Genomic DNA, 25,913 nt, shown 5'->3' on the forward strand with positions numbered 1-25,913 from the left:
CTTTATCTAAATACTCCCCCATTTTCTTAAAATCTGTCTTCCTAGATTTTCTTCCACTCTAACTTCAGACACCCGATCCACATTAGTAAATACTAAATCTAGAATGTTCTCTCCTCTGGTAGGTGACTTCACAAGCTGTTTCAGAGATGCCCCTGTAAGGGCCTCCATTACATTCTTGCTTTTACATGTAAGTGCAGAAGGGATATTCCAATCCACATCCGGCATGTTAAAGTCGCCCATAACTACAATGTCCCCCTTTAATGACATTTTAGTAATTTCATCCATCAGCATGTTATCATAGTCCTCGCTTTGCCCCGGAGGCCTATAGACAACACCTATCCTAATAACAGATCCCTCTTTGGACTGCATACAAACCCAGAGAGTCTCCAGCTCTTTATATGTATTTTGGATGAGTGTCGATTTAAGACTATCCCTGACATAAATGGCTACCCCGCCTCCCCTTCTCTCTGCTCTGTCTTTCCTGTACAGAATATATCCCGGTATAGCTATTTCCCAATCATTAGACTCTTTGAACCAGGTCTCTGTTACAGCAACAAGGTCCAAATCATCTCTAGACATAATGGCCGTCAGCTCACAGATCTTGTTTCCTAAGCTGCGAGCATTCGTACACATTGCCCGAAGATTACTAAGCTTCATAATACCTTTATTCCCAAATTCATCTACCGCACCAACAGCACCTTCCTTACCACCAATAACCGCACCAACCATTGCATCTACAGCACCAATAACCGCACCAACAACTGCGTCAACAGCACCAACAACTACATCAACAGCACCAACCACTGTGTCTACAGCACCAACCACTGCACTTTCACCGATCCGGATACACTTATTTGTCTTTACTGGTCGGGGACAGAAATCCTCCTCCTCTATTATACTTCTGTCCCCTTCATCTAGTTTAAATGTCTGTCCGAAAACAATCTGAATTCCTCATTTAGCAATTAAACCCTTTCTTACATCAGAATGTAAATGTACAAACCTTTTATCGTAGCTAAACCTATCTGTATGTGTAAGGGCGTTAAATGAATTGAATACTATGTAGTTAATATTAGACAGTTTAACTTAAAAAGTTTATGGCCAGATTCACATGTACCGGATCTGCAGCAGATTTCATGCAGCGAATTTGCAGCAAAATCCGCTGAAGTTCCCTTGCCTATTAGTTTTTATAAGAATATATATTGCAGCGGGATTGACATCATGCTGCGAGTATGTACTGTATACTGTAAGTGAGAGCCCTGTTAACCCCTGCTGGCCAGAGCATACAGCACCTGCTCCGCACTCTGGCTTGCTTCGGGGCTATCAGCAGCTGGGAACCCCCAAAGCAAGCCGAATCATGGAGCAGGTAATGTATACCAAAGGAGCGCGGGGGGGGGGGGGGGTGGGGGGGGGGGGTTAACAGGACTGTCACTTACATAGAGCGGGATGTCAATGTATGTATTCTCGCCAAGGTCCACTGCTGTCCATGGTGGAATTTGAATGTTTGACTGGCTGATTTAATTTTTTTTTTTTTATTATTGTCGTTTTAAAATTGTTCACACTGTTACATGAACATCTACTAAAAATGTCCCACCATTGGAGCTACTATAGTTTGGCTGTTTTAATGAGATTCATTTGTATGTGCGAAACAAATTTTCAGCTACTTTGCTCATCTCTACTCTAGAAGAATGCTTTATGGTGATGCCACACTTTTCTTAGTTCTTGATGAACAAAGTAATGTATATGCACGCTACATTGACCAGAAATCTAACCTGGACCTCTCAGGTGTAAGGTAACAAGTCTCCCACTAAACCAGCAATACTCAGAATTATGTTGTGGGTGGTGTTGCAGCTCATCCCTTTTCACTGCAGTCTAGCTGAGGTGGACAGATACAACTGATGGAAAAATATGGTACTTTGAAAGAAAGCAGCCATGTTATTTTTAATCCAAAACAGCCCATTGGTATCACACAGATACACAAACTAGAACATATTTGGCAACCAACAGACAAATTTAAACTGATATATATATACTAGAAAATGTACCCGGCGCTGCCCGGGTATAAAGTGTCAGTGTGTTAATTAGATTTGTTCTAAGGTGCCCAGGAGGCCAAGCTAAAGGTATTGTTTCATCTGAGTTAATCAGTGGAATTAGTGTATACCTGTAGTGCATAGTTGGAGGGGTTCTGTATACCCACAATGTATAGTTTTTAGGGGTCTCGCATATCTGTAGTGCATAGTTGGGGGGGCTGTATACCTATAGTGTATAGTTGAGGGAGGTCCTGTATACCTGCAGTGTACAGTTGGTGAAGGTCCTGTATACCTGTACTGTATAGTTCGGGGGTCCTGTATACCTGTAGTATATAGTTGGTGCTGTATACCTGTAATGTATAGTTGGTGGAGGTCTTGTATACCTGTAGTTTATAGTTTGAGGGTCCTGGATACCTGTAGTGTATAATTGGTGGAGGTCTTGTATACAGGCCCGCTTCTGCCATGAGGCAGACTGAGGCTTCAGCCTCAGGCGGCAGCTCTTGGGGTCCTGCAGGGGGCGGCAGAATCTTCTCTGCTGTCATTGTAGTGAAGTTTTAACTTCGCTAAAATGACAGCAGCCCCGATCTCCTCACAGTACTGAGTGCAGTGGTGTCCCTAGGCATTAAGATCCGGGGCCAGTGCCCCGAACAGGAAGTTCACTGCCCCGAATCTTTTGCCTAGGGAATCACTGTACTGCACTCTGCACTCCGTGGCTTGCTGCATCCGGCCACCGGGTCCTGTGTTGAGTGCTCAGCTCCCTCCAGTCTATTCAGAGGGGGGGGGGGAGTGACGGAGGATTCAGCAGACCACCTGCTGAATGACAGTTATCTGTAGAGTATGTAGAGAGAGGGAGAGAGAGAAAGCCCCTGCGCTCCCCCTCCCTCTCTCTCTCCCCCTCCCCCCTCCCTCTCTCCTGTCACTGTGCGGAGAAGCTGCTCCCTTATCTGGACGCCGCGCTGAAGATGACCTCTGACCTCGCTCTCCTGCCGGGATCTCTGTGACTGCACCACCTCTGTAAGTATACAGCACACTATCACTGATATGAGGTGTAGTGTGATGTTCTGCAGCAGCTGAGGTGTAGTGGGATGTTCTGCAACAGCTGAGGTGTATGAAGAGGTTCTGCAGCAGCTGAGGTGTAGTGTGATGTTCTGCAGCAGCTGAGGTGTATGAAGAGGTTCTGCAGCAGCTGAGGTGTAGTGTGATGTTCTGCAACAGCTGAGGTGTAGTGGGATGTTCTGCAGCAGCTGAGGTGTAGTGGGATGTTCTGCAACAGCTGAGGTGTATGAAGAGGTTCTGCAGCAGCTGAGGTGTAGTGTGATCTGCAGCAGCTGAGGTGTAGTGTGATGTTCTGCAGCAGCTGAGGTGTATGAAGAGGTTCTGCAGCAGCTGAGGTGTAGTGTGATGTTCTGCAGCAGCTGAGGTGTATGAAGAGGTTCTGCAGCAGCTGAGGTGTAGTGTGATGTTCTGCAACAGCTGAGGTGTAGTGGGATGTTCTGCAGCAGCTGAGGTGTAGTGTGATGTTCTGCAACAGCTGAGGTGTATGAAGAGGTTCTGCAGCAGCTGAGGTGTAGTGTGATCTGCAGCAGCTGAGGTGTAGTGTGATGTTCTGCAGCAGCTGAGGTGTATGAAGAGGTTCTGCAGCAGCTGAGGTGTAGTGTGATGTTCTGCAGCAGCTGAGGTGTAAGAAGAGGTTCTGCAGCAGCTGAGGTGTAGGATGAGGTTCTGCAGCAGCTGAGGTGTAGTGTGATGTTCTGCAGCAGCTGAGGTGTATGATGAGGTTCTGCAGCAGCTGAGGTTTATGATGAGGTTCTGCAGCAGCTGAGGTTTATGATGAGATTCTGCAGAACATCATAATATATAATGAGAAAATAATTAGTTTACTAATAGCTGAGGTACCGACGTGAGAATACGTGAGAAAAGTTCCTACACAAATTATACTAGTACCGGGGAAGGGGGGTGCCATTTTAATTTTCGCCTCAGGCAGCAAAAAAGCTAGAATCGGCCCTGCTTGTATACCTATAGTATATAGTTCGGGGGTCCTGTATACCTGTAGTAAATAGTTTGAGGGTCCTGTATAACTATAGTAAAGAGTTGGTGGAGGTCCTGTATACCTGTAGTGTATAGTTTGGGGTCCTATATACCTGTAGTATATAGCTGGTGGAGTTCCTGTATACCTGTAGTATATTTGGGGTCCTGTATACTTGTAGTATATTTGGGGTCCTGTATACTTGTAGTATAGAGTTGGTGAAGGTGCTGTATACCTGTATTATAGAGTTGGTGTAGGTCCTGTATACCTGTAGTGTATGGTTTTGAGGTCCTGTATACCTGTAGTGTATAGTTTGGGGTCCTATATACCTGTAGTATATAGTTGGTGGAGTTCCTGTATACCTGAAGTATATAGTTGGTGGAGGTCCTGTATACCTGTAGTATATAGTTTTGGGGTCCTGTATACCTGTAGTGTAAAGTTTGGGGTCCTGTATACCTGTAGTATATAGTTTTGTGGAGGTCCCGTGCACTTGTAGTGTATAGTTTTGGGGTCCTGTATACCTGTAGTGTCCTGTATACCTGCAGGGTTGTATTTACCCGTATGGCAGTGTTATTCAGTCACAGTGTGTCGGTATTGGTCATGTCTGGTATGGGGGTGTTATCCAGTTACAGTATGGCGGTATTGGTCAGTTCTGGTGTGGCGGTGTTATCCAGTCACGGTATGGTGGTATTGGTCAGGTCTGGTATAGCGGTGTTATCCATTCACAGTATGGCGGTATTGGTCAGGTATTATATGACAGTGTTATCCAGTCACAGTATGGCGGTATTGGTCAGGTCTGGTATGACAGTGTTATCTAGTCACAGTATGGCGGTATTGGTCAGGTCTGGTATGACAGTGTTATCCAGTCACAGTATGGTGGTATTGGTCAGGTCTGGTGTGGCAGTGTTATCCAGTCACAGTATGGCGGTATTGTTCAGGTCTGGTATGGCAGTGTTATCCAGTCACAGTATGTTGGTATCAGGTCTGGTATAGCAGTGTTATCCAGTCACAGTGTGGTGGTATTGGTCAGGTCTGGTGTGGCAGTGTTATCCAGTTACAGTATGGCGGTATTGGTCAGGTCTGGTGTGGCGGTGTTACCCAGTCACAGTATGGCGGTATTGGTCAGGTCTGGTATGGAGGTGTTATCCAGTCACAGTATGGCGGTATTGGTCAGGTCTGGTATGGAGGTGTTATCCAGTCACAGTATGGCGGTATTAGTCAGGTCTGGCAGTGTTATCCAGTCACAGTATGGCGGTATTGGTCAGGTCTGGTATGACAGTGTTATCCAGCACAGTATGGCGGTATTGGTCAGGTCTGGTGTAGCAGTGTTACCCAGTCACAGTTTGGTATACCTGTTGTGCCCTGTATATACATGTACTGTATGGATGGAGTAGGGGGTCCTGTATATACATGTACTGTATAGATGGAGTAGGGGGCCCTGTATATACATGTACTGTATGGATGGAGTAGGGGGTCCTGTATATACATGTACTGTATAGATGGAGTAGGGGGTCCTGTATACATGTACTGTATAGATGGAGTAGGGGGTCTACCAGTTATTACTGTGGATGTTGTGAGGCAGCTTCCCTAGCAACCATTGCTCCCTGTGAAAATGAAAGCAGTAATCCTATTGGTTGCTAAGGCTCCAACTGCCGTGTCTGCTGCAGCTAATTATATCACCTGTGTTTGCAGTGAGGAGATTTTCCCATTCATCTCTATGGGGCGCCTCTCTTTCCCCTCCCCCTCCCCTCCTGTACATCTGGCGGGGACGGGACCTTCGCAATAACCTTCCCGGGCACCCAATGTATCTGTGTGCCAAATTTGGGGTTCAATGAGGACAGACAGACAGAAGGACAGACAGACAGACAGACTTTGATTTTTATGATATCAAAAGAAGCTTCATATTAAACAGCCATAAAGCGACACTTCTGTCTGAAACCATATGCTCTGCGTGGTTTTCTTTTAATGAAAATTACTAGCCTCACGAACTGTTATGGTTTTTCTATTGCCTGATATTTTCCAAAAATAAACAGAGCTTAAAATGGGCAATAAAATGTCAGCCGAGAAAAAGACATTTCTAAGCAGCAGACAAGAGTGCTTTCCATCCTGTCAAATGAATGTATGAACAGAGGACGGGATAATTTACAAGGAAAATTGTAAACCAAATGCAAAATCCATGTTCTAGCTTCACAATTGCTCTGCTAAACACAGCAGGTTTACAATCAGCAGCGCATTAACTTGCTTTTTGCAGATACCCACCTAGCGTTCTGCTCCATTTTTAGGTACTGACAGCTGTCTATAGGGAGGACTGAGAACAGTGTGGGCCTCCTGGCAGGACGGGTTATGGGCTCATTACCACCTGTTTGAGTTATAATACATTCATTGTATTTGATTTATTTCCGAAACTCTCTTTATTTCCATGTTTCCAGTCCGCTGTTATTTCTTTTATACAACCTGAATCTGCCATGTTAAAGAGACTCACAAGCCCTTAGGTGCGTCTGAGACTTGTCAGTGGAAATCTCTTCTCCTAATTGTTGGCAGACGGAGGGATCCTTTTTGACATTTCTTTAGCTGTGTGGAGGTGTACAAAATACTGTAAACTTAATTTTATGTTATGGTCAAATTAACACAACAAATCTAAAGGTGACCACTGTCAGATCTCGTAATATTTTGTATAGTGAACTAACTAGGCCTACAATGATAGTGGTAGCCTCCATTATTTGAAGGTGGCCATTGTCTCAGCCAGCATACCAGGTTAGACCCTCTGGGTTTAGTAGGGAAAGGGAATTGGTTTAAATCCCTACTCCAGTAAGGAAAAGCATGCATGGTTGCATTTATAAAATTGTTGTATTATTCCCTGGGAGGGAGTAAGGACAGAGGTGATTGGATGTTGCCGAGTGACCAAGTGGGCAATATACAAAATAGAAATATATAAATAGTTAAACTGTATGAAATGTAGATTTGTAGAAGAAGGTTATGTAGCTTCCCTGATAACTAAAGGGGAAAATAAATAAGTGGGTTAGCTTGGGTCTAGTATAGATCTAGATGGAGAAATTTGTGTTTTAAAATTTGTGATGTCAGAGATCACAAATGACCGAATGCCATCTCCGGAGCTGAGCCCCTGTATAGTGATGTAAATCATACATTTTCAGCAATCCAGTCTAGGGTAGTTTTCCTCCATCATGCCAATGAAATGCTGTAGGGAAACTAATGATTCCATTATTTATCTGGAAACCCAGCATTAGAGGTCATCAGAGATAACTATTGCAGGCTTTACAGTGTGCCTGGTCTGTCATTTTTATTGATACAATAGAAAAACAGAACTTAATATTTCTTACAGAAACCTTTATTTGTCATCCAAATAGTCACTGATGAACTTCAAACAGGCCTGGACTTGTGCTTGCATGCAGGATTTTAGTCCATGATGGCGTAGTGTGTTACTAATGGTAATCTTCGAGGCTGTGGTCCCCGCTCTCTTAGAGCTGAGATCATGCATTGAACCCCAGACCAAGGAAGATGTAGCCCATCTCAGTTGTTAATGTCTACAATTTTGCCCCAGATGTCCTTAGTGTGTGGACAGGTGTTTTTTTATACAAGTGACAAGTTTTAAAAGTGCAATAAAACAGGTAATGAGCGCAGAGCAGGTGGGCTTATTAAATAAAAACTAACAGGTTTGTGAGAGCCAGAATTCCTGCTGGTTATTAGGTAATCAAAGACTTATTTCATGTAATAAAATGCAATTGAATTATTAAAAAAATATACAATGATTTTCTAGATTTTTTTTTTATAGATTCAATGTCTCAAAGTGGAAGTGTCTCTCAATGGTTAAAGTTACAGACAAATTTTTGGCTAATTTGAAAGCATTATTATTAGTTTCTTTTCTTATTTTACGTTAGTGGAAAAAGTAAAAATATTGGCGTGTGAAAAAGTGTTTAACTGTTCAGCTGTTACATGACTGTGAAAAGGATTTATAAAAATCTTATTCGCATTTTACATTTGCATCTGTTTATTTAAAGAACACAGAAATGTTTGCAGCACCATAGTAACTGCGATAGAATTGTCATTGTTTACTTCCAGAGGGTAAAAATTTATCTTGAACATTTGGCTGCAGTAACATTTTGCTGCCATGGGAATAATGGTTTACCTTTCCTTACTTCTGTGATCTGTTCACAAAGCCGACATCTAAAGTACACCACCAAACACTTACTGTACATAAGCCAGAGACAATGTGGAATTGACTGATGTGTTCAGTGAAACAAAGATTGAACTTTTCAGTCTTTTAGCACCCTGAGTATATTTGGCTTTGCTATATACAGTATCTGCCAGATACAATGAAAATATTGTGAATATGTGATCAGTGGTAATAACGTACCCTTGACATCAATAATCCATAATCAATGAAATACCTGTAGCCAAAGTCATTGGATATCCCAATACTATAAAGATCGAAAAGATCCAGAAAAAAAAAAAAATTTTGTCTCAAATGGTAAGGGTACACGCAGAAGATAAAAAGAAGATAAAGAGACAAGTGCAACCTTGACGCTGTCCCACACCCACTGTCCCTGCCTACTTTCCTCAGCGTATCCTAAGCGACACGAAAACAACTAGCAAAAACGTAACTTCTGCCACAACAGGCGGCGACCAGAGCTTGAGACCAAGGGCTTATTAGGTACAATCATGACAATATTACAGGTTTTAAAATGACCATCCAGCTAGCAGCATGTCATACGCGAGATAATCAAAGGAGCTGGATGCATTGTGCAAAGAAATGGGAAAAATTAAATGGATGTACAGTATTACACCTCTATTTTGTATGGTATCATTAATAGGTTGCCACAGGGCTTCTACCCTACTTTTGTATCATACCTTTTCTAGAAACATACTAAAGCACTCCATCACATCTACCATATGTAGGGTGTTGTTGGGAAGTACTTCTTGCAACTCACTGTAAAAGTATCATGGAACAATAAGGGATCACCATGTCCTCTCATCACCTAAGGGCAGTTCTAGCACTCATTTTGCCATTGTTATTTGCACTGTAAGGCTGGGTTCACACACTGTATACTTCAGGCAGTATTTGGTCCTCAAGTCAGGTCCTCATAGCAACCAAAACCAGGAGTGGATTGAAAACACAGAAAGGCTCTGTTCACACAATGTTGAAATTGAGTGGATGGCCGTCATATAACGGTAAATAACTGCCATTATTTCAATATAACAGCCGTTGTTTTAAAATAACAGCAAAAATTTGCCATTAAATGACGCCCATCCACTCAATTACAACATTATGTGAACATAGCCTTTCTGTGTTTTCAATCCACTCCTGGTTTTGGTTGCTATACAGCCTCACAAATACAGCCTCAAATATACATAGTGTGAACCCAGCCTAATAAAGTAACCAAAATCTTTATCCTTGCCCCATTTTTGCTTCCCGCACTGTACATCAGCTTTGAGAGTTGACTGTTCAGTTGCTGCATTTTGAGTGCTGCTACCCTTTTTCTTATTGCTTATGTACAAGTATATTGATTGATTTGTGTTCCTGGTTTATTAGACTTATGTCTTACTACACTAGGTAATACAGTAACTAATGAAGAAAGAACAGACTATAAATAGTTGTCATTATGAACAAGACAAGGGGTAAAATATGCAGCGCCTATTGATTAATTGGTTAGTCTTATTTATTAATGGAACATATGGCTCCTTGTTTTCCAGTATTACCTGGCACTTAGTGACAAGCTGTAATATACTTGTGAAAACAGGAAGCACAAGGGCAGAAACCAAGGTAACACAATCAGTTCTCAAAAGCTGTTATTTCCAAATGCTTACCAACGCTGTCCCTAAGTAAAATTTATTATTTTCTCCACTGAACTCTAAGTTGTATTTTACAGTTTCTTGGAAGGTAAAATGTTTGCGATAGTTGTGATATTTACTGTGTAAATTGGTCTTTAGATATTGTACTAATAGACCATATTGTACTGATGTTGCAAACAAATACGATTTTCTTTGCAGAACTTTGAAGCCGTAACTGGTACCAGAAAGTTATACATATTTGTGAATTACTTTGATTTAAAAATCTCAAGTCTTCTAGTACTTATGAGCTGTTTTATGCCCTACAGGCAGTGGCAGATTATAATGTAGGCGGTTTGGGCAGCCACATGGGGCCCAAGGCTGTCTGAAATGCTCACATCTGATCTCACTGCAGCTGTACATACCTCATGGGGCTGCAGGGCTGTCCCGGGTGAGTGTACTAAAAACAAGACTCCCCTCCCATGTGCTCTCCCATTGCTGCAGGTCTCTGGCGCTGCTCTGCCCTTTTCTCTCTTCCGGCACATTCAACATGTGTTAAGCTTCCTGCACCGGAAGCCCCAGATACCTGTCAGCACTCCCGACAGCTGGCTGGGATTTCCGGTGCAGGCAGCGTCTGTAACATGAACATGCGAAGAGAACGGTGCTGGAAGAGAAAACAGGGGAAAGTAGCGCCAGAAGACCTGCAGCAATGGGAAAGGATGTGAGGATGTGCGAGGTGAGTTTTAATTCTACTACTAGAGGGGAGACTATACTGGGGGGCATCTACTAAAGGGGATCTACACTGGGGGGCATATAAAAATTTGGGGTCATCTACTAAACAGGGAATACACTGGAACCCTGGACTAAAAGGGGAACTACACGGGGGACCATCTTCTGAAGGACTCAAGGGGGGACTACTCTAGAGGCTATATACTGACTGGGGGCAATCTTCTAAAAGGGGGACTACACTGGAAGCTATGGACTAAAAGGGGAACAACACAGGAGACCATCTACTAAAGGGGCCACTACACAAGGGACTATTTATTTATAGTAGGACCTATACAGACAGACTTTTTAGGTAGGCAAACAGTTTAGTTAAGACTGTCTAGTTTAAAGCAAATCTATCACTAGGTGCTTTGCTAGTGGCACAGCCTTTTTCTTTTATTCCTGAGCACCGTCTGAACATGAAGCACAGGAATGGGGGCCAGCCCCCCCTGCCACTGTGATGATCTCCCCCCTGTGACGCAGCTCCATAGATTCTAATGGAGTAGTGTCACAGAGGGAAGGAAGTTTTGTCACACTGGGGGCCAGTGCTTATGCCCAGCTTATGCTTGGGAATAAACCAGCGCCAAGCATAGGGACCGGGTGGTGGTGGAGAAAGATGGCTGTGCCACTGGCGTTTTTTGTACCTAATGGTACATTTACTTTAAGACTAGAATGAATACACAATGTCTTATTTTTGATTGCAAATGTTTTTCCCCATATTTATAGAAAAATAGATGTATTACAGAAGTGCACTAGTCCAACGTTTCGTTATTATGACCTTTTTCAAGGAGTCTGTGTAGTGGTACAAGTATGCAGTGCCAGGGGGTAAGTTATATTGCAAGTAACTGGTGACGGGTTAGCTGGAGGCCGGTATGTGGTTTATAGTCTGGACATGACTATTGGTAGGCCTCTTTTATAAACTCTCAGGGTGAGATTTATCAAAGGCTGTAAAATTTAGACTGGTGCAAACTGGCCACAGCAACCAATCACAGCTCAGCTTCCAGTTCTGGTCAAAGGAAAGAGGAGCTGTGATTGGTTGCTGTGATCAGTTTACACCAGTCTAAATTTTACAGCCTTTGATAAATCTCCCCCATATTGTTTTTTGCTTCTCAAAAAATTTGCAGGATATTATTTTGAGCCATACCTAGGTCATTCTGTGTATTTAAAAATCTACCACCAGCCCCCATAAACTTACATTACATGATGAAATATGCCAAAAAAAGCATTGTATGCACAGGGTTTTTTATTTTCCTATTGACTTCCAGCTAATATTTGGCAACAGAGTTTTTCCTGCCGGCTTGTGTGAATTTGTTGCTTTAAAAAAATGCTTCATAAAGCTGCAGAATATTTTTGTGCTTCATATGCTTTTTTGTGTGCAAGTTTTGTAGTGTTTTTGCATAATAATTTTTTAGTACATGTGTTTTTTAGTTGTGTTTTGTCTTTTTCATTTGTACTGATACAAGTCATGTGATTCTTTGATCATATGATTCATTATTAAGAATGTGAAAAAGGTTCCACCCAAAACAAACAAACAAAAAAAACCACAATACAACAACACATTATTTATTGTAAGCAAGAATAAGAATGGGGCTCTACAGGAGAAAATACCATAAACTGGGTAAAAAAAAAAAAAATACTACACCAAAAGAGCTGGCCCCAAGAAAACACACCTAAGTGAGGATAATACCATAAAGAAAAAAAAGTACAGTATAAGGCTATGTTCACACAATGTCAAAAATAGAGAAAAGTTATCCGATTTTGATATTTAAAATAACGGCCTCTTTTTCCACGATTTAACTAACTGCAACGGCAATGCATTGAAATAAATAGTCAGACGGACATCCAATGTACACAATGCATTGAATAAGGTATGTTTTTACTGCGGAAGTCAAAATAATGAACATGATATTTTTGGACTTTTTTTGCAAACAGCCAACGTTTTTTATTGTTCACACAGTTTTTTTTTCCACCGTTCTTTCTCCGTTTTTATTATTAGATTCAATGGACTTTTCAATTAAGCCACACCCACTTGCCAATTAGTAATCCCAAACTAGAATATTGTACAAACACCAGTCATTGCACTAAGGGGAGGCCAGACAGCTAAATGACATCCTTTATTTTAGACTTAAAATAACTGACGTTATTTTAAACGGAACTGAAAAAAGTTGTGTGAACATAGCCTAATAGTTTCTATTATCTCTATTGACTTCAAGCTAACATCTGGCCACTATTTTTTCACCACATGCCATTTTTTTTTACACCATGTGTCAAACCGCCATATCAAACCATTGCAGATCCATACCGGACATTGTAAATACAGGCTGTGTCACTGGATATAATGTAATTAGAACCAGGATTAGTTCCTACTATTTTACCCTGATGTTTAGCAATGGGCCCCATCTGGCAGGTTAAATCCTTACTCCTTACAAGGTTGCATTATGACATGAAGTTGCAGGTGAATTACGATCACAACGTGACTAGTTGTCCTCCATGGAAAAGAAAGTCACAAGTGACCTTGCAACTAAGGTCAGATTTTTTTTTTTATTATAGTGGATATTTGACTCTCTCTACCCTAAAGAGAAAATAGAATTTGTTACTGTTATTTTATTATGATTTACCTACGCATAGCCCTAACCTAAAGGAAACTTGCTGAAAAGTAGTGTCCCATTGTAATTAATTAAAAGGGACTTCTTACGAACTAATATTGAATAATCCCTGCATGCATTGTTATTGTTTGACAAGTCCCATATATGTTTGTATGACATCTACCATTAGGCAGTGCTGCTGATGCAGCTGGGTCTCTATGGCACTCACTGTCACTCACTATAGAGGTTAATGAAGGTTGCTGCTTATTGTGACTAGTTTACTGCCCCCATTATTGAAGCCTGGATCATGAGGAAATTCCTTGTTTTTTTTTAACACTACAATTCGGTGCGGGGGAGGGTTGGCCCTATTCCAGGGTTCCCCCAATCTCATTGCTGTATTTATGCACTCATATATTTTATTATTGCTGCCCTAGATTGGAAACTTTGAAATCCCAGGCAGCAGAGCCAGGCTGATGTACCCAGACATGATGTTATGATAAAGGCAGCTGACAAAGCCCAGCTCCTGTGCAGCCAGCCTGCTGAAGTCTGCCACTACAATACTTCCCATCAGCATTAAGCAATGGCATCCGGACAGTTTCTTGGTCCCATTATCATGGTGCATTAGAGACTGGCCAGTCCAACAATTAAATGTCTGTATCAGCATAAGGACGCCAGCAGATCTGCAATAGATAGATAGGGGCACATTCATCTCTGCTAATAAAATAATTGCTGCATCATCCTTAAAATCCACAGAGATTATGTGTGTTTATTTAGCAATAATTCACCCTGAGGATTTCCTGTGTCTTCTCTAGAATCCAAGCTATTCTTAATGTGAGACTTATCCTGCAAGCTTGAGCTCCTCAGCTGGCACAGTAGTATAAGAAGGTGACAGAGGAGTTTTCTGTTTCAGCAGAACCTCTAATGACTGCCAGAGGGAGGAATAGATAAAGGGAGGTCCTGATGATGTCACCAAGGAGAAGGGGGAGTTTGGAGGAGAGACTAGCACAGTGATCCTGAGTCCTAGGTAGTATTTCTGTGTCACGCTGCCAGCTGTCATGAGTCCTGCAGCAAGCACAGAGTAAGAAGAAGAGGAGGTGCTGCTGCTGCTGCTGTGATCCCTGGGGAGGGTCCATGCATCTCAAAGAGATGAACGAGGAAAACAGTAAGCGAGAAAGAGTTACATAGAGAAGGAGACTTTCCTTGCAGACAGAGTTCTTCTCTGCTGCCTCTGCTGCTACTCAGAGCAGAGCCGCCTGTTTCAGCACCACCAAGGGGAGGACAGTTCCCAGGACGACACTGCCAAAGCACCTGCAGCCAAGCTCCTGTTCAGACCTACATTCTCCTGGGAGCCCTGCAGCACAATGTACCAGGGACATATCCAGGTAAGAGGAGCTCCTGCATTTTCTGTTTCAGTGCATGTGCCCATACTGCAACAGGTGTCTGATAGGATTATAACTCTCACAGACAACTTGTAAAGATAAAGTTAGATGATGGGGTAAAATAATGGACACTCCTCCTTGTAAATGTGAAGCATGCATTTATTGTCATTTATTGTACTAGATGCAAATTGTATGTGAGTTGAAGGACAAATGATATGCTGGTGCGGATTAAGCTACACTGACACTTTAGCCACACTTCCCAGTGTGTAGTTGTGAAATGAAGCAAGCCATATGTGCCATGGCATGTGACATCAGCTTAAAGTAGTTTGGCCCAGGCTAATGTGACTCTTGTCTTACTTCTGCCTTCATATACATTATTTAAACAGTGTTCAGTTTCCAATGAAAGATTGAAGGGAGATTATTGATTATTTTTCTTTGGAAAATGAGAGTGGATATTTTAAAATGTGAAGTCCTGGTATAGTGGCTTCCTGCTCCCTGTAACCTTGAATCACACCATCCTCTATATTGCTTAGAAATCCAAGCCTCACAAGGGAGGGACATACCCCAGTTTGTAAGCATGCCAGGAAACCCTTGGCAGATGTCTTTTACCTCACCGTCTTTGAAATATATAGGCAGCTCACTCTAATGTCCTAATCTGTATGAAGCCAGACTAAGAACATTGAAAAGAAAAATGTGTGCAGGATAAATGCAGTGAATTAGCGACATCTAAGCTTTCAGCATTATACTTTTCTGTTCAATATTGGAGCTGGCAAAAGACACTGGATACCATGCAGGATTTTATTATAGAGATCCAGATTATTATTTTTTTTTTAACATCTATGATTATTTTTAGTCTATTTCTATTAGCGAGTTGGACCAATAAGTGCTATAGGCATATATATAGTGGCTAATATGTTAACCCTGTGAGTTCAAAAACTCTTCAAATTTCAGTAATTATTTGTAAATATTTTCAGATATAAGTGAGAACAATATAAATAATAATAATGATAATAATAATGATAATAATACTACTACTAATAATATTAATAATAATGTAATTTACATTTTATTTCATTTATACTAAAACCATGTTACCTTTCCTATATTAGAATAATCTCGAACAAAGAAGAAGAATTTGTTGGTAACAGTTTTTTTGTTTTTTTTTAACTGTTTAGCTATATACAGTAGTTGGAGAACTTTTGTTTTGTTTAAAATGTTACCCCCTGCCTGCTGTATGGAGAACTAGAAGCAGTAATGCCAGGCACAGACAGTATTACGCTATGTTATCTGTATACCTCCATCTATACATGTAGTGTATGTGTTAAAATTTATATCTAATTCTGATTTATTCAGTTGATGAGGTTATGAGTATATAGTATATATGACTCCTTTAATTGAGCACACATAGAGTAAGTGAACTTTATTACATTTCCCGACTCCCTGAGCACCTGCAGGTAGAGATTATTTATATACTGTATGCATGTACATGCAAGAATCATTATGGGCACAATATTGCCATTTTTCCTGCAGAAATACTGTAGCTTAACCTGTGTGGATGTGCATAAGTAAATGACTAATATTCCATCTGTATCCACGGTCTTGAACCTGGGACTAAAATACTGCAAATATACCAATACCTGAAAGCCATTATCCAGAATATCTTTATATCAATATAACAAATGGACACAAAAAAATATTGTATACAGTTTCAGTGAGATTTGTATCCTTATTATATATTTATAGTTAGTGCAGAAGAGTAAAGTTCCTTGTGCAGCTTTATAGCATGCAGGCAGAGCTATTGATACTCATATACACATAGAAATCGTCAAAACAGCTAATAAGTTAGACAGTAGGTAGTAGGTCTGTTACTGTTGCTGAATTGAATTTTTTTTTTTTCCATAGAAACATAGAAGATTCGGGGTCCATCTAGTCCACCCCTGTACTCTTTCTTTTCTTATTATCTTAGGAAAGATGTATTGTTAACAGAGATAAGTGCAACTCGAGCATACTTGGGTTAGTCCAAAGTTGAGCATGCGGCATTTGATTATCGGTGGCTGCAGAAGTTTAATGCTGCCCTAGGGAGTCTTGGAAAGCATGGTTGCAGCCTATGGCTGTGACCAGGCAACGTCTTTTTGGACAGCCAACATTTTAAGCCCAAATGATGGCTGTCCAAAAAGATGGCCATCAAATGGCCAAAAAAGATGTGTGGTTGTATCCCATGGCTGTTTCAATGCTTTTCAGGCAGCAACTTCTACAGCCACCGGTAATGAAATGCTACACGCTCAGGCTCAGACGGACCCAAACATGCTCCAGTTGCTCTCATCTCTAATGGTTATCTCAGGCATGTTAACATTCAGTTACTATAGATTTACCAACCACATCGGCATAAAATTTGCAATAAGTATCTAGTGTTCTTTCAGAAAATTATATTTTCTCAGGTTGCTTCCAATCTACCCTCCAACCAATCTCATCTATTTTGCAAGATATATTTTAAGTCATAAAAGTTAAAACTTGTATCCAAATATAGTACTGTAGCAGAGTTGGAAATATTAGTGCAGCAGAGTTGAATTTGTTTTTTGGATGCGATCATCATGATGCTTGAATGACACCAAGAGCTCTGCTACATTTATTTAATCACTATAATTATTTACTTAAAGTCCAGAGGGAAGCCATACACAACAATGTGTGTTATAATGGCATATACAGACGGGTGTCTCATTACCCAGGCCCGTACAGATGGCTCTATGGAAATGTATGATAGTTTCCTATTCATGTGGTAGTAAAGAAACATTCTGCATCCAGTTTCATGAATGTTACTATTGCTTACAATTGTAATGCTTTATAGCATGACCACATATAACTTTCTAGTGACTTTGGGAAAAGAGTTGTCATGTGTTTCATTTTCGATGTTCATGTCTGTGCATTTCTGAAAGGGGTTGTGGGGGATGGTTTCATCCTGAAATCAATAAACCCTAATCTAATGAGCCAACCCTGTAATGTAGACTCTGTAATGTGGATTAACAAGCCACAACAGATCTATATAGAATATCTGCATCTTAAAGATCCACGCATGCTTTTTTACTTCTTAGTACATATTTATTAGCTATACAAAAGGTTGAGTTATTGTTGGACCCATAGGTTTTGTTTTTGTCTCTCTATTAAATATAATATAATTAATCTGAAACCCAATAACACTTACAACATGGCTGTACATTCTGTTCAAAGCAATCACAACCCTCATAAGCTGCTCCAGGATACATGACAGCAGGTGGAGAGATTGTATGCTTATCCATACTATGCCACAATGTGCCAGTCAGAAGTCCTTAGGCTGCTCCCTTACTGTCCCTGTTTTACCCAGCATACCTAACTAGTAAAGATATTAGCGTAAATGTATTTATTTTAAAGCAAATGTACCATCAGGTACATCGCTGCACTTTTTTTTACAGATTTGTGCTGGTGTGGAAATGCCGGTGGTATGGCCCTGTTTTTGAAATGCCGCCCAGTTCCCGGGTTAGGAGTCAGTCTTTTCCCAAGCACCGGCCTGCTCTGGAGCACTGAGGGAAGACCCACCATCAACCTCCTCTCTGTGACATGGCTCCATTAGAATCAATGGAGCCTAATCACAGAGGGGAGGGGATATGGCCACACTCAGGAGTGGCGGGCCTGCCCCCAGTGCTCTGGAGCGGGCCCGTGCTCAGGAAAAAAACAGCGCCAATTGATTAAGGTAAAAAAAAAGTGCAGTGATGTACTTGATGGAACTGTCACTTTAAGTCAAAATTTCTCCCTTAAATAACCCATAACCATCAATTATTTTATGGCTGTGTAACCACTGCCTACTATTTTTAGCATTTAATATATCATATAATGTGTTGAGGAAAAAAATATTTGTGAGGTGGAATAGAAAAAAAAAAATATTTCTCATTTTATATTCTCTGCGTACATATAAATGACGTTAACTTTACTCTGCAGGTAGTACTGTACAATAAAAGCAATATCAAATAACAGCAATCACCACACAGGATAGATAGCATAAAACTTCAAACTTTTATGGACATGATGATACCAATAACTTGTACTTTTAATAGTTTTTTAAATGATACATGTATAACTTTTTTTAAACATTTTCCCCAGAGAGGGCATACCCTATAAAGATGCATCTTAACTGTGCATTGTGTATGGTAGGGCATTACCATGTTGCAGGTGGGAATGCCTTGGTTCCCCATAGTGGTATTAGGTGGGATCCCCAGTAGTGAGACCCCCACAAGCATACATTTACTACATATCCAGTGATTAGATAAATTCTTCAGGTCAAAATAACCCTTTACATCTGGGTAATATGTAGCACTCTACTTCTTACTGCACACTTCTTATACCCAATATGCAATGTTTTATGTTGGGCAATGTCATACTGTAATCTGACAATTTAGTGCTCTAATTTAAAGCTTACTGGATTGTAAAGATAAAAGAATATTCTTTTCTTTCTTTCATACTAAAATTAAAACACATTACTAACACTTTCTATACTGTTTGTGTAAAAAGCAAAGACCATAGTGATAGGAAGATGAATTTGATTGTGTATTCATGTTATATGTTTCCTTTTCCTCCATAATGCAGTAATGGGATATTCAGGCTTCAGGATTTCTGCTCTGAGATTGTGTATACTTGCTTAACGTCCATGTGTAGAACTGATATTTCTGCATTGTTACAGTAATCCTATGCTAACCACTGCATGCTATTTCATGACATTTCTCATGGGAGCACTATGTAAACAGATATCATGTTTGACCTTTAAGCTTTTTTATATAGTATAAGGAAATTTAGATAACCTGTTATTTCTGGCCAAATTACACTTAGAAAAGAGGCAAGTTAGATCAATTCATTATCTAATACAGTATGTGCATATAGTAATTGCACAGAACAAGGAAAAATTAGCATTTGATGCCATGATGCTGCATAGCGGCCCTCCAATTACCCCTCCCCCTTCCTATGTGAAACCCCACTGGACTGATGTCTCTGCAATCCCCTGGAGGAGCTCAGCATGCTGGAGTTATGCTGGTGTGTACAATGGAACCTGCTGTCCCACCACAAACTCCTTGTTTGGTTGCAGTGCTAATAAGGCCAGATCCCAGGGGAATTTTATGTTCAGAAAGGAGAAGAAGTGTCATCAGTCAAGAGTCAACAGGCCCTAGAGTATATAGAGTGAACAGAACCTAGGAGGGGACGGTGGGCTTAAGCATGCGGCTTGTGATACACTGATGCAACTTTTTGTGAATAGAGTGGATATATGCATAGTGTGCAGTTTTAATCTATGCTATTTTCAGTGAAACCATTAAATTTTTTTTTGTTAAAATTGCTGACTCTATCAGGGTTTTATGGCTTAAAGTATTCTGCCCAATTGGGGAGTCATTTTCAGGGAGACTATTCTTGCAGAATGCTACAAGTAGGTAAGTTGAAGGCTCAATCTGTGGCCTAGCTATCTACGTCTCTAGTAGGGTGCTTAGAACATTGCCACAGAAACACAAAAGACTGTAAAAAAAAAGACCACTTGGTCTATCTAGTCTGCCCTATTAGAATTTCCTTTGTTAATATCTTAACCCCTTAATGACGGAGCCAATTTTTGCACTTTTACTTTTTCCTCCTCGTGGCTAAAAGGCCATAGCGCTTGCATTTTTTTACCTACAGACCTACACGAGCCCTTATTTTTTGCATCACTAATTACACTTTGCAATGATAGACTTAGTTTTTCCATAAAATATATTGCAGAACTGGTAAATAATTATTTGCGCAGTGAAATTGAAAAAAAATTAATTTTTTTTTTATTTTGGGGGTTTTGTGTTTACGCTCACTAACATGTTATCTATGTTTCTAAAAGCTGTACAATTACAAAAATAGGCAACTTATATAGCTCTTAGTTTATTTGATTGTATTTAAAAAATGAAAACTTTTTTTAAAAAATTAAATGCGTTTAAAATTGCTCTATTACCATCCTTATAACGCTTTTATTTTTTAGGGCTGTGTGAGGTGCCATTTTTTTGCGCCATGATCTGTACTTTCTATTAGTACCTTGATTGCATATATGCGACTTTCTGATCACTTTTTATTACAATTTTTCTGGAATTCATGTGACCAAAAATCTGCAATTTTGCACTTCGGTGAGTTTTTGTGCTTACGGGTTTACTGTGCAAGATCAGGAATGGGATAATTTAATAGTTCAGGCGATTATGCACACGGCAATATAAAATATGTTTTTTTTTTATTTATATAATGGGAAAGGGGGGTAATTTAAACTTTAATTATATTATCCGATTTTTTTTTTTTTATTAAAGAAAAACATTGTTATTGCACTGTAACTTGAATTCCCCCTGGGGGACTTCTATGATTACTGCACTGATCTTTTCATAGAGAGGCAATCCTATCACTAGACCACCAGGTTAGGTTTTTCAAGCCATTCAAATAAGATTAATTAGCCAGGTGTGGCGATCAGCCCATGACGTGACCCCTCTCTGAACCTCCCTAGTGGCGCCATGACATAAGCTAAAGGATGCTGGTTGACTTCAGGGAGATCAACCAAAACACTGCAGAGACACCATCACGTCTCGACGTCAGTGAACTAGCCAGACCTTCCTCTGGGAAGGAACAACCAAGCCAAGGAATGTCTCCAATCAAGGAAACCACCCAAGCAAGGTATACATCCATAGACAGCTGTTTGGGGTATTTGCCCCTCATCAGTGGGGAGTAGGATGACATAAGCTGACATCATGGGTCGTCAAGGGGTTAAGATAGATATATTTTTATTCCAGGCATGTTTACATTCCATTATTGATTTCTCTATCACATCTGCTGGATGTTTGTTCCAAACATCTACTACTCTTACAGTAAAGTTATATTTTCTTGAGTTGTTTCTGATCTTTCCCCCAGCTAACCTCAGCTCGTGCCCCCTTGATCTTGTGTTTAGTTTTTTTTTTTTATTAACAACACCATGTCCCTTTAAACCTTATTTAGCCACTTGACACATTTAAAGGTTTAAATCATGCCCCCCCACTTCCGTTCTTTCCTCCAGATTAAGTCTTTTCTGATATGTTTTATACTTCTGTCACTAGACCATTTTTGTAGCCTGTCTAAGGACACGTTCTAGTTTATCAGTAGCCTTATGAAGTTGAGGTCTCCAGAACTGGACACAGTATTCCAGATGTGGTCTCACTAGAGCTCTATACAGCAGGATCACAATCTCCCTCTTTCTACTGGTTATATCTCTAGCTATACAGCCCAGCATACAATTAACTTTCCCTACCGCCAGTTTTTCACTGGTGACTTACTTTGAGAAGCTGTCAGAAATCACTACCCCTAAAGCCTTCTCTTCTAAAGTCTTTACTAACACAGAACTGCCAATATGATACTCAGATAGAGGATTTCTTTTCAAGTGCATTATTTTATGTTTGAAAACATTGAGCTGCTTATATGGGTTTTGCAGTGTAACTCTTTACGTAATCAAGATAATGCAGGAGGTGCACTGATTTTTATACACTTAGGCTATGTTCACACAACGTAGGTTTCCTAATAATCACGGCTGTTTTTGCTGTTTTGCAACAACGGCCATGATTAATAGGAAACTTACATTGTGCTGACGTCTATGGAATCACGGCCAGAGTGTATACACATAGTATACACTCAGGCCGGGTTTGCTAGTGGCCGCACAAGAAACTGACATGCCAGTTTTGTGTGGCCACTATTCATTGAATAGCTGCTGCACATTCCTGACAGGTCACACAATGGAGTGCGTGGCTGTGTTCAATGGTGAACTGGGATGTGGGTGCGCCCGCATCCCAATTCAATAGAAATAAAGATAATCTGGCCGGTACTGCAGCTTTGGCCGGAATGATCTTCACTGACCCCAGCCGTTCTGTGACTCGGCTGGGTCACAGAACGGCCGGTGTCATATGATGTGTGAACATGGGTCTAATGCTAGCGGATTTCTCCCGCCAGCACTCTTACAGTCCCAGCTGCATCCTGTGATGCACACTGCACCACTCCAGTGTCAGCAGCTTCTGGTCCCTACCAGCACTCTACCTTCCTATAGGCTACAGCCTGCTCCCCAGTCAGCTGCGACATTCAGCTGTGCTTCCTCATTTGACCTTTAGGGTCCAGCTATGAGCACTCTTACTGATTTAAACAGCCACTGCACCCCAATCATAAGTTTTTATCCACCTGTCTACATTAGGCAACAGATATATAAGGGGTTTCAACTAGCATCCTGTGCCTGAGTGTTGTTGGTTCCTTGTATTCCTAGCAAAGGTGTGCTATTCTGTATTTGCTAACCAGTGTACCTTAACCTATGCTTGTCTCTTGAAAAACAGTTATCTGACCCTTCCTGTATTGTTCTGTCTCTCTTGTTGCTGACCCAGTTGTCTGCCATTACTGATATCAGAATCACAGCGGAGTAACCTGGTGTTCTCCAGCAGCAATATTCTCATTTCTGTATCTTGGAATGACATAAAGGATGAAGACCTAAAGGGCAATTAGATTCTTTTGCCAAGTGGGTCCTCTTTGCTAGGATGGCTCAATATTATTTTCGGATATAGAGCTCAATACAGCATCCTCTGACTTCACTGCTTGTGATATACATATACAACTGTATTTTTTCATGTTGAGAACAAGGGTTCACTTTAGTTATGTTCATTTCAAATAATTGATTTGCAGTTTCCATTTGGAATGTTGAACTTGTGAATGTAGAATTTTTGCTAAGATTATATTTATCACATGTCAGTTTTGACATCTGATTTATGCACACTTGAAACACATTAATAGATTGAGTATAAGAAGAGCTATGCATAAAATCATAGCTGCTTAATGAAATGCATTTCAAGTAGTGCAGACTTCTCAGGAATGTGTCAGACTTTGTGTTGAAAAAGATTGTGTCTTTACAATTGTACACGTGTATGCAGTTTGAAATGTTCTATGTATCAGACTTCATAACAAAGATGATTCAAGAATACAGTCAATAAACAGAAATACATGATGCCTTGCTACGTACATAGTATTTATCCGAAATTTTATTTATTTCTACTTATTTTCTTTCTCCAGAGGAGCCCAATTGCAATGTCAACAACAGTAGTATGTCTTGCATCAATTTTTCTGACAGCAGTTCTGCTCCAGTTGTTTATTTTGCTGTATGAGACCTAAAAGTGTATGTAAACCATTGTCACCGATAAAATGATCTTCAGACATTTGGCCATATATTTGTACCAAGTTCTTTAATTTTCAAGATATGCTTTCTTTGAAAATGTAGTTTGTAAAGCTACAAATATTGAGCTCAGTGGGTATTTCTTTTGAAGCCGTATCTTCTCAACAGCAGATGTCTTTGCAGAGCTTGGCAGTAGATAAGGAAAAGGCAAAGGGTAGGAAGAGGAGTATACTATATATATGTGGGATCAGACTACAAATGGGATTGTTATGTAGTCGGTAATCGTGGAGTAATATTACCAGTAAATATCAACCAGGTGTATAAATATATGCAATTGTATACATAATTTTTAAGACACCTAACATGGGTCTCAAAACAAAATTTGGCTCCAGAATTGTCTAGCTGTAAACAGGAGCAGGAAGCTCTATCTCATAGAGTTCCATTGTATGCGGCCAGGTGAACAGGTGCTCAGAAGTCGAATTTCAGTGGCAAATTCAAAACACATATCACTTGCAGCAATAATGTTTCAGGCTAATTTTGGTCCATAGACATTGCATGTATATGCAACACAATTGGATTAAAAATACCACCCTGTCCAATTGCAATCAATGTAGTGAATAAAAAGATTCTATAATATCAAGGAATAAAGCAGAGCAGTATAACAGCAATCCCAAGGGCTGTAATAGAACCTAAAGCTATGACCATAGGTTTCTCTGTATAGATGCTTGTACGGTGGACCCCCCGCTAGTGACAACACTCATCTGTTCAATTCCTTGAACTCTTAAAAAGAAAAGGGGGCACAGGACCCCTGCTAGGACCCCCACAGATCAGGCACTCATTACCTATCCTGCAGATAGTTGATGAGCGCTGTTTGTGAGATCCTCTTGAGGAAATAGGCTTTCAGCAAACAAAGGAGAACAGACAGAGCTCAGTTATTAGCAGAGATTCTGCAATATTGACAAGATAATCCATTACAGTGCACCTCTATTGGTGGGGGCATGCAGCACTATATGCAGTCCAGGTCTCCCATGTGGTGGTCACGTGTGCATACCGCTCTTTCATTCATTGTATATGGGGGCTACCAGGGATATACTGTATCTGGCAGCTCTCACGTAGATGTCTTAATAAGAGGACAACCCCCTTAGTATGATATAATCCATTCCTGAGAAACCTAATGAAACATGTGATGTTTGGACATGGCCAGGTCATTTTTTTTTTCATAGCAGATTTAGTCTTCATTAACAATATGAAAATTCTGTTTTCAAAGATGCAATGTAAACCTGAAGATCATCAAGATGTAAACTATTCAAAATCCAGTTCTGCAAGTAACACGTTCAGACGTTAATATAGGACAAGAGAGAGGGCTAAGGGGAAAACTACTGACATCAACATTTAATATCATATGCACAAGGTTCATTAACCTGCAGAGAAACTGTAGACTGATACAGCTGTGAAGCACAGGTGTAAGTCCTATGGCTCCAAGGTATTGTTAGCATCTGGACTGAATGAGTTCTTTTCTTGTAATTGCTGACTCATTGTTTTTATTCTTTCAAAATACCTCACATATTTATAATAACTAAATTATTATGGCCTTATAGTCAGAAGCTTTTATTCGTAATTTAAAAAAAAATTTGATTGATTTTGCAAAACTAAAATTGCAATTAAAGCTGCAATGCTAAATATTAGACGGCTTTAAAGGTAATATGGCATCAGAAAATGACCTATTCTTTAACCCCTTAAGGACAGAGCCAAAAATGGCCTTAAGGACCGCAACAATTTTCAGTTTTGCATTTTTGTTTTTTCCTCCTCACCTTCTAAAAGCTATAACTCTGTTATTTTTCCATCTACAGGGCCATATGAGAGCTTGTTTTTTTTTTCAGGATAATTTGTAATAGCACCCTTCAATCAACCATAAAATAAATCATGTAACCCCAAAATATCATTTCCGGGGTAAATTTAGGACAAAAAATTGGGGGGGGGGGGGGGCTTGGGATGGTGTTTCCGTGTTTACATAATGCACTTTACAGTATGACGCGATATATTTATTCTTTAGTATAATACAGTGATATGCATGTTTACATAGCTTTTCTAATGTTTTACTATTTTTATTAACAGTAAAACTTTTTTTTTTTTGCAAATAGGTATATTTAAAATGGCTCTATTGTA

General features: G+C 40.3%; 1 protein-coding gene across 2 annotated transcripts in view; it reads left to right on the plus strand.

Moving 5' to 3' along the window:
* Nucleotides 1-14,246: 14,246 nt before the first annotated feature.
* PEX5L (peroxisomal biogenesis factor 5 like) overlaps nt 14,247-25,913 on the plus strand; it is a 222,553-nt gene continuing 210,886 nt past the window's right edge. For both annotated transcript variants that reach the window (XM_069973806.1, XM_069973807.1), the window contains exon 1: nt 14,247-14,569. In XM_069973806.1, the coding sequence (XP_069829907.1) occupies nt 14,549-14,569 (21 nt within the window). In that variant the 5' untranslated portion in view covers nt 14,247-14,548. The remainder of the gene's footprint in view (nt 14,570-25,913) is intronic.

This window comes from Dendropsophus ebraccatus, chromosome 6, assembly GCF_027789765.1.
Source record: "Dendropsophus ebraccatus isolate aDenEbr1 chromosome 6, aDenEbr1.pat, whole genome shotgun sequence".
Classification (NCBI taxonomy): domain Eukaryota; kingdom Metazoa; phylum Chordata; class Amphibia; order Anura; family Hylidae; genus Dendropsophus; species Dendropsophus ebraccatus.